General features: G+C 39.0%; 1 protein-coding gene across 19 annotated transcripts in view; it reads left to right on the top strand.

Annotated features, from left to right (window-relative positions):
- The window catches only part of prom1a (prominin 1a), a 99,527-nt gene that overhangs the window by 26,174 nt on the left and 60,410 nt on the right, over window positions 1-12,943 (top strand). For 14 of the 19 annotated variants that reach the window (XM_065958535.1, XM_065958542.1, XM_065958538.1 and 11 more), the window contains exons 2-3: window positions 11,686-11,744; window positions 12,303-12,329. In XM_065958535.1, the coding sequence (XP_065814607.1) occupies window positions 11,686-11,744; window positions 12,303-12,329 (86 nt within the window). The remainder of the gene's footprint in view (window positions 1-11,685; window positions 11,745-12,302; window positions 12,330-12,943) is intronic. The other 5 variants (XM_020648473.3, XM_020648478.3, XM_020648477.3 and 2 more) reach the window with 1 other exon arrangement.

Below are 12,943 nucleotides of genomic sequence, written 5' to 3'. Positions count from 1 at the left end.
TGTATCTCATAGCCCGGCTTTCTTACTTACTGACTTATTTATTTATTTTCCTTTGATAAGCCTGTTAGCAGCGGGTGTTGTCACAGACCACTGCCGGGGCTTAAGAGGAGGAATATTAGAGTTGCGTTGATTCGACTGGTGGCTTTTAGAGCGAGATGATTGGAATTTTCCCCCTTTTTTCATGAGCAGTTCATGCAGGTTCCTCCAGCCGCACTGCCCTCTGAAATTACAGAGCACGGCCAACTGAGTGTCCATGACTTCATCTTGATCTCACGGCCTCTCAGTCCTTTCAGCTAACCACCCAACAATCTCACATGCATCTATTAGAATATCTGAATCGGTCAGCTACAGTCCATCTCGTCTCGCTCTTTAAATCTGCAAATTCTTCCGCCCTGCTTTTTGTGTTTGTCGTTCTGTCTCAGTCTGTACATTTAAATTAGGAATAAATCAGTTCTCTCATTTTTTTTTTTTTTTATAATTCATGCCGCAGACTCATTTTCACTGGTGCCATAAAAGTGCTAAGTTATCATACTGACTCCTCCAACCATGACAATATACTTATCTTTCATTATTTCATTGTTGTGATTATGAGGTGTTTCTTTTTTTGTTTTAAACTGAAATGAAAAAATTATATTCTCCATGTATGAGTGATTGTTATTTAAATGCACAGAATGTAAAATCCGGTGTTTCCTTGGCAACGGTCAACATTTAGCGTCTGTCATGGCAGCTCTAAACTCTAAAATTACAGATTTCTCTGGCTTTGCTAACTGTTGGAAATATTTGAGTTCATGTAAGTACTCAACAACAACAATCATTGACATATTTTTATGTAAACATTTTCATCAAATTCTTCATATTGTACCTTTAAGTAACAATGATTTATCACTTTTAAAAAAAGATAAAACTTTCATATTCTATTTTTCTCTTTTTGAATCCTTCCCTTATTTTTATGCGATCCTGTTATCTCTCTGCTGTGGGTGTCATTATTCGGACCCCCTGTGGTTGTTATTGACGCAGAGCAGAGACGACATGACCTTTCTTTGTGATGTCTGTATGTGAGTCTTACACAGCATCAACTATTCAGGAATATCATGTAACATACAGACAATGAAATCCAATAACCTCGTCTCGGTGGGAGATGAATAAATGTCGGACAGAAAAGGTCCCATTGACAGAAAGAAGCTTCCTGGTGTGGATGATATGAATTATGTCACGTTGTTAGATTCACTCGTGCAAAGTGAAAATACAAAGTTTTAAGTTTTAAGTACTTTCTCCTCCACTTTTAAGAAGTATGTGCGACAGTCCTGTGTAAATGTGTCTCTGAGTCATGACTGTCTACAATGAGGGAGAAGCTCGAGTCCCGCTGGCTGTGTTGTTGTCAGAGCCGTGTTTACATGGACGGGACGGCCGGCTCCTCCCCTTGTGTATAAAAGCTGTTTTAGTCAAGAACTAGAGAGAAGAAGAAGAACACACTCACTGATTATTTGGATGTTATGTAAGTGTTTTTATATCTCGCTCATTCTGTGTCAATTTATGTGCAATGTGAAGCTACGAGCTAACTAAAGAGCGCTAACATTAGCATGCTAACACAACAATGCAGCTTGAGTAAAGGTCAGTTTTGTCCGCTGCTTGCACTTCATGGTGTTTATTTATGGTGCGTTCTAATTGATAACTCAAGGGGGGGTTGGGGGTGTGTTACTGGAGGAAAGAGGAGGTGTGGCCATACAGCAGTTTGTTTTGGTTTCATCTACTGGATCAAAAAGTCACACATTCTTCCTTTAACTCGAGTGATAGTTTGACTGACCCAAAAAATGACCACTGAATAACCACGAACGTTCAGTATACTGAAACGTACGTACTGCATACTGAACTGTGGCTATTCGGAAAGGGCCAGACAGAGGAAAACTAACAACATACATGAGGAAGGGAGGGTCTGCTAAGGGTGAACCATAACATAAACAAAGCTACGCTAACATAAACATGATGTCTACGAGGGGAGTCAACTGACAAAGCTGCTCTATAAAGTGTCTCGTCGTGGATTAGTCTGCTTTTAGTGTTCTTTGTCTGATCCAACCTCGATGCACTCTAAAAGTTTTATGTGATGCAAAGTCATTTGATCTCACTGCGCTTTGGGTCAACCGTTTTAAAATCGTTGTCCAGACTAATCCATCACTCTGCAGGATGTTTCTGCTCGAGGTGATGTTAATGTAGCGAGTTAGAACAATGCAGGAAGTGTTCTGCTAACAAATCCTTCCAATCTGGACCGATGTGTGTGTGTTTACTGTGTTCAGACAGTTAATGCGTTGACTTTAACACTTCTGTAAAAAAAATCATCTAATCCATGGAATTAATCTCCTTTTCTTCAGAGGCTGCTGGGTGGATTACTGACCTCAGATTGAGTTTGTTTGCTGTGATAGTTTTCCTCTTGTATGTCTTTAATTAACTAATGGGATACAAGAAGTATAGAGTCACTTTGTCTGCATGCAAATACACCACATGACCCGTGTCTGCTTAGTTTACTAACTCCTTTTTTACATGTTTGTGTGTGTTTAGTTTGGTTTTTGCAGAGCGGTGAATACTGTTTTCTTTACCGATAAACAAATTAAAGAGGCGGATTAATCAGCCAAATGTAGGAAGTCGTAGTAAGTCAGGAAGTAGTGAACATTTTTGTCATACCCCACTCTCTCTCTCTCTCCTTGGTTTCTGACTCTGTCCTCTTAAAACTAACTTATTACTTAAATACTGTTTTTTTATTTACAAACCAGACGCATGTTGTCAAGGACGCCAGGCGCTCTTCTAGTCTCAAAAATAAACCTTCAAAAACCTTTAAAAAAACAATATCTGGCTTTTAGGGACAATAAGAGTGTTTGGAACAACAAGTAAGCAGTATATGTTCGCCATTTGGAAATCTGAAAACTGTCTCCCATTGGGATCAATTACAACCCAAATGAACTCAGACTGACCAGACTTTAATTTCACACTTAACATAAGATTTAAAAAAAAATGGTATGTCTTTTTCCACGTCTGAATTTTAGCCTCGAAAGAATGCAGAAAGTTATAGACGTCTGTGTTCTGAATCAGCATGCGATTTGTGAGATAAACGTTAAACATCGCTGCAGACTTTAATTGATCAGGCTACTCTGAGGCATCCAATAAGACTGTTAATGACCCGTCCCGTGTTCTTCATACAGAGTATATGAGCTGCTGCCCTCCAGTAAGAGTTTCAGAGTTTCCATTGGATCTGCAGAGTCCTTCTGCACCTTTAAGAAAAAGCTAAAGACCCAGCTCTTTCATGAATACCTACTAACTTAATGATGATGGTCTCCATATTATTGATGATGATGATGGTTTTTGTTTGATAACGACGACTTATAAGATGGTTTCTATACTGATTAGAGCTCTCAAGAACTGCCCTCAATGTTGTGCTTTGCCTCTGGTCACTTCCTGTCAGCACCTGTGTGTCCAATCAGACTCAAAGCTGATCGTTTGCTCTTACTGACATTGTTCCCTTTTTTCTAGATCCTTGCTTGTGTTGTTCTTACTCTCTGATGTACGTCACTTTGGATAAAAGCTTCTGCTAAGTGAATTGTAGAGTTCCTAGTTGTAGACTGAACAGGTTTAAAGATTCATTTATCCCTGTAGTGACTTTAAAACTTTTAAAAAGTGGCAAATAGACAGGAAAGGAACTGGACTATAACTTGTCTCTGTGTTATTACACTGTGTGTGTCCGGACATTATTTACTAATGTTCATTGTTTTTTTTTAATGTGAATGATTCTTAAATGTTGTCTTTTAATGGCTGTGGCATGGTTGAAGAGCCAAAGACAAATGTCTCACTTTACGGGACAAATAAAGTTCATCTTCATCCATCTGAGACAAAATGAAGCATTTCTAATCTTTTCATATCTTCAAGAAGAACCAAAACTTCCATCTTGTTTGCTAATCTTGAATCAATTTTCTTTTGCATATTTTGAATCATTTATGATCTCAATCTTTTAGAGATAATCTAGAAGACAGCAGGAAGCATCAGCAAGAAATCAATTTAGATAAATATGTAGTCCTGGCTCATTATGTTTGTGTATTTTCTAGTTTCCTGGATTAAAGGCTACAGGAGGCAAATTAAGGAAAAGAGAGCAGACAAATGCATGCAAATGAAAGCTAAGGTTACCGAGAGTGGAATCACATTTGTTTTGACTCCCTGCTGTCTGAAATCACAGGAGACATCTCGATATAGAGGCAGGCTGAGTTCATGTTCTATTTACGAACCCTGCTTTAAAAAAACGATGCTACAGCCCTCAAACTGCATGTTGAACCAAAAAAAAACCATGTTAAAACAGCACAATTGTTGAAGCCACTAGCAGAGTTCTGGTCCACCAACAAACTCACTTTCCCCCCTGAGACACCCAGCTGTTCATGACCATTAAAATGGCTTCCTCTTCTGCTATATCCTGAAAGCCAAAAACTCAGATAAAGAACTGCTGGATTTCCTCTGGGCGGGTGACTCCCTGCTTGAGAAAGTGATGAAAAATTCATTTTGCCAGGTTCTTCTTTATCTTGGTCTCCCCTGCAAAGCTTCATTAAATCTGCTGTAAAGCCTCTACCTGGATTTGGTTCAGAGCTGAGAAGCTACAGGAGCTGTCCTCTGCTGCAGTATGCATTTACATTTACATGAATTCTCTCATGCATTTACATTTTTACATCAACATTTGTATTTCTGTGCATGCATCCTGGAGAGAGAGAGAGAGCAGTTTTCAATCTCTGGAGAATCATTTCTAAAACTAAGATAAAGTCACAACAGGTTTGTTTAAGGGGTTAAAAAGTTACAGCATCCTGACAAACACATGTGCATGCTGAAATGATGACGACTCCCAGCAGGAGAGGAGAGGGTTAACGTGGGTGGGAAGCATCAAGTGAGCTTTCCGTTCATGGAGAGGGATTAGACGCCTCTCACTGAAAAACACAAGTTGGATTCAATCCATCCCTCTCTCTCTTTCACCTCTCTTTATTCTTCTCCTCTCTGACATCCCTCCGTCTTTGATCCTTCTGTCCTCTCTTCTCCTTCCTCTCCTCTCTCTTTTTTTAAATTCATCCATCCTCCAGTTCTTCTTTCATTCTTTATGTCACCTCTTTGCCGAGCCTGAGTGTCATCAGCAGTGACAAGTTCATTCATCCATTTTTTAAGAAACTGAGAGCTGTGGTTGGACAGACATCTTTGTTTTATCAGTTTCTTTGGTAACGATGAAGCAGGATTCATTTCTCGATTATCACACATCCTGAGTGGTTTAGAAGCAGCCTTTAGAAACTTAGCCAAGTTATTCAGCTCCAGTCCTTCCCTGTTTGGCCCGCCTATAGGGGAGGCATGAATAAAGGTCTTTTTTTCTTACAATGGTATTCTAGTTTATATGTAATTTTTAATTTTTTGTAGAAGCTGACTCAAGGAGAAACGCACAAAAATTCCAATGTACCTGTACTGTCCTGTACCTGTGCAAATGGCAATAAGCATCTATTCTGTTCTATTCCTGCTCTCGCACTAATTAACTGGATATTCACCCCTACAACACCTAGCTGTTACTGCTGTGTGTTTCCCTCTGCTGTTTGTCCCGCCTCCTCTTCCTGTTGCTCTCAGCTCGGCCCAGGTGAAGCTCCTGATCACCTGACGAGGTTACTCCCCCCCCCCCCCCCCATGATGATCTTTATGCTTTTAACAGTTTCTTTGCAGCCAATCATAAGTGGTATTTGCCAATCAGCTCCTGGGGCTGGCACACCTATGTGTGCCAGCACAGACAAAAACAATGGTGCCTCCTGTCAGTTTTGTTAATTCAAATCCAAATGTGCAAAGACTAACATCTTTTGTTTAAAACATAGCGGAGCTGGCTTTGTGCTTTAATTGCTCCTGGCAGCCAGCCTGTGTGGGGATTTTGGATTTCATCTTTGTTAAATTATTAAGATTCAAAGTTGATCTGAAGTTCAAGAAGACATGCAAACCAGCCTAAAGTGCCAAAACCATGAGCTCACACGCCAACACACTCTCACTCATTTGAACCTGCTCCTCGTGATTTTTTTTCTTCTTGTGTCTTTGAAATGAACATGTGTGTGTCCTCCTGGGCTGTTTTTTATACAAAACAAACAATATGTTAACATTGGCTCAAGACAGGGGAGCTTGAATTGTGTTTAATTCAGACAAGATGAGAGGTCAAGCTTAAAAGATTATTTTAGATTAGTGTTACACCCATTGTAGACAGTCATGACTCACAGAGTTATTTTCAGAGGATATACTTGATTTATATTATATTTAAGTGTGAAAAATCACATAGAAAGACTTTAACTGTCCTTATAATTGGAGCTAATCTGCGTCTGGACCTTGCTGCATCCAACATTCACAGACATGATTGTTTTCTGACTTCTTCATTTAAGTTATCTTACTGGTCATGGGTTGTGGACATTACACATTCTTATAACTTCACACCTCGTCCCTCGTTTACAGATACGTCAGCTCAGCTCTGTTTCTGCAACAATAGCTGCAGAACAACAGAAACCCCAATTCCATGTTTGCAATTTTCAATGCAGAATGGCTCAGGAAGATTAAAGGAGCTTATTCTCCACTTTAACAGATGTTCTACTTCAAATATTGGAACAGTTTGTTGTGTAGTTAGCATCGTGTTGGTACAAAAGGACCTGAACACACAGCGTAAGCACAAGGTCAGGGGCTTCTTTTGAAATTCACACAAAGGGGAACAGGAACAGGCAAAAATGATTTCTCGGTTCTGCTTGGTCTACTTCATTTTTCTCTGAAAGCCTGGATCATTTTACACCTTATAAAAACCACACAACAGAGATGACAGTCGATACGTGGTTGGAGGAGCTAACCCCTTGAGGCTGGAAAAACTTCTGTGGCAGGCTGACCTATAGACCTAAAGTGTCCTAAAACTTGGAGAAGAAAACTATGTCAGAAGAAGTGGATCACAAAGCTGCCCACTGACTGTGAGAATTTCAAACCATGCCCTGAAGCAAGGCACTTGAGCTGCACCTGCTCCACTTCTTTAAAAGACTAGTTCAAGCCCCGTGGCTGACAGCCGGGTCAAATTGAATCTTCACAAATGAGTCAGAGCCGAGACAGCTTCTCAGTCAAATAATCCAGCATTATTAAATGTTTATATAAAAGGCAATTAGGCATGACTGCTTTACAAGATAAGCTCCTCTCTTTCTAAGCAGCAGTAATAATAATTAGGTGAAGTTTAAGCCTGCAGCCTCCTCGTAGTAAAACAAATCTCAGTCTTTGAATAATAGGCAGGGATCATAAGTGTGCTTTGTGTTGAATTAAAACTATTCTTTTTCAAAGTTCATCTGTTGGATATGTGTTTTGTTTTTTTTGACTTCAAAAGAAGGAGGAAGAAGCTTATGTGTGGTTAGCATCTTATTTTTGGAGAGACTTGCTGTCTCTGTCATCGTTATAAAATCACAAGCAGCGCTGCTCCAGGTGTAGGTGTAAAGCGGAGCAGAGACGTAGTGTTTGAACAGAGGGAGATCTTATGTTTGGGAGGCCGACTGTCTGGTTTTATTTGATTGATTTTTAAACAACGTAACTGTAGAAGCTTTGTGATAACAGACACACAACTCATGGACAGTCCTTGATTGATAAACATTTTGGTTACAGTCGTAATTCTGTTTTTGTCAGAGAAATCTTAATTTCACCGTAATGGATTTGAAGCTGACATACAGCACAGGCTTCATCCACCAACTGTTCACTAACGATCCACCAATCAACTTTTTTTCACTTCCGATCCGATCCCGATACATTTCTTTTAATCATTATTAATAGTGTTGTCATTGTTGATACTACATATAATACAACACCGACCACCATCTTGACTCTTGGACTAAATCTTCCTTTTTCCATTCCCCATCTGCACAGCTGTCCCAAGAGTCAGCTTCTAGTTGGACACTTTAATGCTCACCTCACAATTATTTAAATCACACCTTTAATGTTTGCACTGCCTGTTATTGAATGTCTGTTTTTTGATAATTTTGCTGCTTTTTAAACATTGCTGTACATATATAAACAACGCAACTTCAGGAGGTCAACACTTTTTTATTTTTTATATTCAGGTCTAATTACAGATTTTTTTCCTCAACTGTTTTTAGGTTCTTGTTTAAATCTCACATATATTTTTATCCCTGCACGGGTTATGTACATTTCTTGTATAAGTCTATTTTTAATTGCACAGTTTAAGTTTGATTCATCTAGGGGTATTCTTTAAATCTTTTTTTCGGGTTAATATATATGTATGGGATGGGGGGCGTCAGTTTTGTGGTTTAATTTGTAACAAATGTTTCATGTCCGTCTTTGTAACCTGCTACTGGATGCTTTGAATTTCCCTCGGGATCAATAAAGTATCTATCTATCTATCTATCTATCTATCTATCTATCTATCTATCTATCTATCTATCTATACTATGTGTAAGGCTGCACAAAGCTGTTGTACACCGGTTTTGCATTTCTTTTATAAAGATAAACTGAAAGGTTTCCATATTAAAATCTTTCAAACTGAAGTGTGAGAGTTGTACTTTTGATCACATAGAAGGAGCTGCTCCATCTCATCTGAACGTCGTCATGGAAACAATTTGTGGACGCTTCTTACAGTTCAGTCATCAAAGTGAGAGTGTGCGAGCTGAGAATGTTTAAAGTGCACAACCTTCTTTATTGACCGGTGATGTGGATCAGTCAGTCTGATATCCAGCATGTCAATTTTGTCAATATCAATCAGACCCAATACTGATAATAGATCGGATCAGTTCCCGTCTTTCATTACAATCCTTCAGAGTGGACAGGAAATAAACGACTGCACAGAGATTAATAGCCTGTTTAGTTTTCACTGTTTTGTATCTGAGTTTGAAACTTGTTTCTGTGTTGTGTGTCATGTTTTTTTTGATGAGTTTAAATTGTGTTTTGTGTCAGTAATCCCTGAAACAAAACAGCTACTCTATTAAAAATTAGTGTCAGACAAACATGTGAGACAAGAAATAGTCAAATCAGTGACAGAATCTCTATTAATATTTTGTATCAGCAGCGTCTTGAGTGACAGTGTGATCTGTGATTCATCAGCCCGGAGCGGATGGACTTGTCTGCATAAATCCATCCCTCTGTTTTCATCTTTTACAGCGCAGCTTTAGTGTCAGTGTCCACTGAATATAGAATCAGTCGACTCGACTCAAGTCATCACGTCCAGTCTGTCTGCTCCTTCAGCGGTACAGGATCATTGTGCTTGATTGGTTGTTGAGGCAAGAGAGAGAATGTCATTCTAAGGCGACAACTTCTGAAAATATTTATTCATCAATTCTACAAATCAAAACCTCTTGATGTTGCTACGGTTACAGACTTTCTGTTAAAGTCTTTATATGTGATTTTTCACACTTAAATATAATAGAAATCAAGTATATCCTCTGAAAATAACTCTGTGAGTCATGACTGTCTACAATGGGTGTAACACCCGAGTCCCACTGTCTGTGATGTTTTCAGAGTTTTCAGAGTCCTATCTTCACTTTGTTTACATCGCCAGGACGGCCGGCTGACTCCTCCCCTCGTGTATAAAAGTTGTTTAATTGAGGGACTAGAGAAAAGAAGAATAACATACTGTACTCACTGCTTAACTGTGTTTCTAGATCATGCTCATTTCAGGTAAATTTACATGCAGTGTGAAGATACCAGCATAATAAAGATCGCTAGCATTAGCATGCTAACACAACAATGCAGCGCGAGTTGTTTTGGTTTCATGCTGGTGCTCAAGGGCGACATCTGCTGGATCAACAAAAATTGCATATAAAGATTTTTAAGTGCTCTTTTGGAAAAAAAATCAATGAAAGTGTTAACTTTTTTAATTGAAAGAGAGTGTGTTCCTCGTGCATCATTTCAACTATTAGAGTTACAGGAGTTTCTGAAACTGTCATAAAACAGACAAAATAAGGATTTTACATCCGGAATTCCAGTTTTCAAAAATAGAGTTTTACTCCAGAAGTGTCCAGAATGTCAACAACATGTCGCAGGATCCTTACACGACGCCGCTCCATAAATAAAAATAATAACGGCTCCTCATCCTGTCAGCTCGCCCTCTCTCTCTCTAAACCCAGAGGGAGGGTTTAGAGAGGGGGGGGTGATGGGACACTGCGGTGTCAGAGTTTGGCTCTGGGTTTCCTGTCACCATCCTGTCAAACATTTCAACATGGTGCTTCAGCTTGACAGCAGTAATTTATCACATTAACTATGTACTGCAGTTTGAGGAATGTTTCCACACTTATGTTATTACATAAACTCATAACTGGGGCGTTAAATGAGGCCATACGCTCCCCATATATACGTTTATTTAATCAGGAGTGAAAAAAACACATGCTGAGGTAATAGTGAGCTAATGATCCACAGAAAATGGTAAATGGACTTATGATATTATTATAACAATAATAACTTTATTTCTATAGCACCTTTTAAAAACACAGGTTTACAAAGTGCTTTGACAAACAGCAAAAACAAGAACAAACTAAACCAAACACAGAAGAACATAAACAACAGCAAGAACATAACAAATGCAAAATACTAAAAATAATTAAATACAATTCAACAGAAAAGAACCCAAAGTGCACGATACCCAACAGACATATAGAACCCGACCATCACAAGAACCATTATAAGAACCATCATAAGAACCCAGGCAACACAAGAACCCAACAACACGAGCTGAGACCAAGAGGACCAAAGATTTAAAAAGATGTAAGAAACTAAAAGAGATAAAAGCAAATCAAAAGATAACAGCAATTAGATGGTAAGAGTAGTAAAATAAATAAATGTGAATAAATTATCACTTGAGCTTGTTTAGCATTTTTACAACACGGGTCACACCTACACATTCACACCCTGATGGGAGAGGCTGTGGTGTAAAGCAGCCATTAGTGTTGACATATTCAAACACATTCATACACCGCTGCTGAAGCAGCAGGAGCACCTTGGGGTTAAAGTGCCCAAAGCACTTCGACATGTGGCTGCAGGAGCTGGGGATCGAAGCCTCACCCTTCCTATTAAGAGACAACCAACTCTACCACTGAGCCACAGCCGCCCCCTGAAATACGTTTTAGACTTTAGTGACACCTTGTGCTTAGATTTGTTTGACTCTGTGTCCGTACAGCATGACAGGGACAACCTTTAGAAACAGTCGTCCATCATGCTCAGATGCATTCTAGGGCTGGGAAATATATCGAGTTTTTTAAGATATATCGATATATTTTCAAACAAGATATAGGGTAAGACAATATCGTTAATATGGATATAGTTTATGTTGCATTAAAACAACGTTACAGAGGTACTAGGTCACCTTTTTCTCATCTCACTGATGATGACTGACTGTCTGTCTCTCTTAACCCTGCTCCTCCCCTCTCTCTCTTTTATTGTATTTAAGGAACATTTTTATTTTATAATATTACTTTTTAAATTCACAAACAGGTAGTTTATTTTTCCATGTGTTTTCACTGTTAATAAAATACATATCCATATCGAGTATCGCCATTCAGCTAAACAATATCAAGATATGAGTTTTGGTCCATATCGCCCAGGCCTACATGCATACAACGCAGTTATCGGTCAGATTTTGAACAACAGCAGATTTATTCATGCTTTGTTTGTTTTCTCTGTTTTTCTTTGCAGATCTTATCGTCAGACTGGCAAAGGATAAGTTCGGAGCCATTCAGACAGAATACCAAAAGGTAAAAACTACATTGTTGTGTTGATGTGTGACTGTTTTGTTGCACCTGTTCCGTCACCTTATTGCATACTTTTCTGATTGGATTCAGGCTAATATATCATACAAATTATACAAGTTACTCTGTAGTCTGAAGCAAAGTGTTAATAGCTTTTACAAGCCGAAGCACGGCCAATCCTTTTTGCAGGTAATTGCTTCTGGCACAACCTGTGAATTTAAAAAGGAGATACATCATTGAGTTTTATGAGGAACAACGTTGAAAACCAAAGCGGCCTTTCAGCTCTTTGACAGTCCCTGAGATCTAAAGGAAAGCCTGTAAAAGTTCTCTCTGTACCTTTCCCCTCAATGATGAGAAGAAGAATGTGCTGTGTCTGTGTGCAGCTATGTGGATATGCATGCCAATTTTTGAATTCTTTGATTTCTCTCTTTTTTTTTTGTTATTCTGTTTCATCCACATGTTTTTTTTTTGTTCTGTGGCTTTCTTTCACACTTTTCTTTGACGCTGCGATTGCCTTTGTCTTCTGCATGCCCTCTTCATCTGATCTGCTCTGGTCTCCCTCAGCCAGAGAACATAGTGCTGACGCTTCAGGTAAAGTCTGCACACTGGATCTAACTGTGCCTCCCCATCCCCCCTAAACCCAACAAGCCCCCCCCCCCCCCTCCCTTGTCCCGAGTCACCAGGGCTGCACAATTCAGACTCAAGTCCTTCACCTTTTGTCATCACTTCACAGACATATATCACCTTTTGTGTATTTCAGCATTTGAATCATTGGATTTCATGATTTAGTTGTGCAGCCTTGTGACTTTCACCCCATTCATCCCATCCAATCGTAGCTCTTGAGACACATCCCTAGAAGTTTTTTTTTTTTTTGTTCCGTACATACAAAACAAAACACACAACAGAAAAAAAGAAAAAGGAAAAAACAATTCACACTTCATCCCATGTACGGAAAGGAGCAGGAAGAAGAATAAATCTTGCTTTGCCTGCCCCCCTTACTCAAAAAGAAAACAATAAATGTCTGGATGGTCTGTCCAAATTACAGTCAATGAATGAATATCATGCCAACATAAAACAAATCTGACAATTCAGTCTTTACTTCCTCAGAAAGTAGAAGGAAAACACACACAAAACACACTTAACTGCCAATTTCATACAGTCTGAAAACTTTGTTCTTATACATCTTCTTAAACTGAAATATCTGA

The sequence above is a fragment of the Labrus bergylta genome, chromosome 9 (genome assembly GCF_963930695.1).
Source record: "Labrus bergylta chromosome 9, fLabBer1.1, whole genome shotgun sequence".
Lineage (NCBI taxonomy): Eukaryota > Metazoa > Chordata > Actinopteri > Labriformes > Labridae > Labrus > Labrus bergylta.
This window is presented reverse-complemented; position numbering and strand designations above follow the sequence as displayed.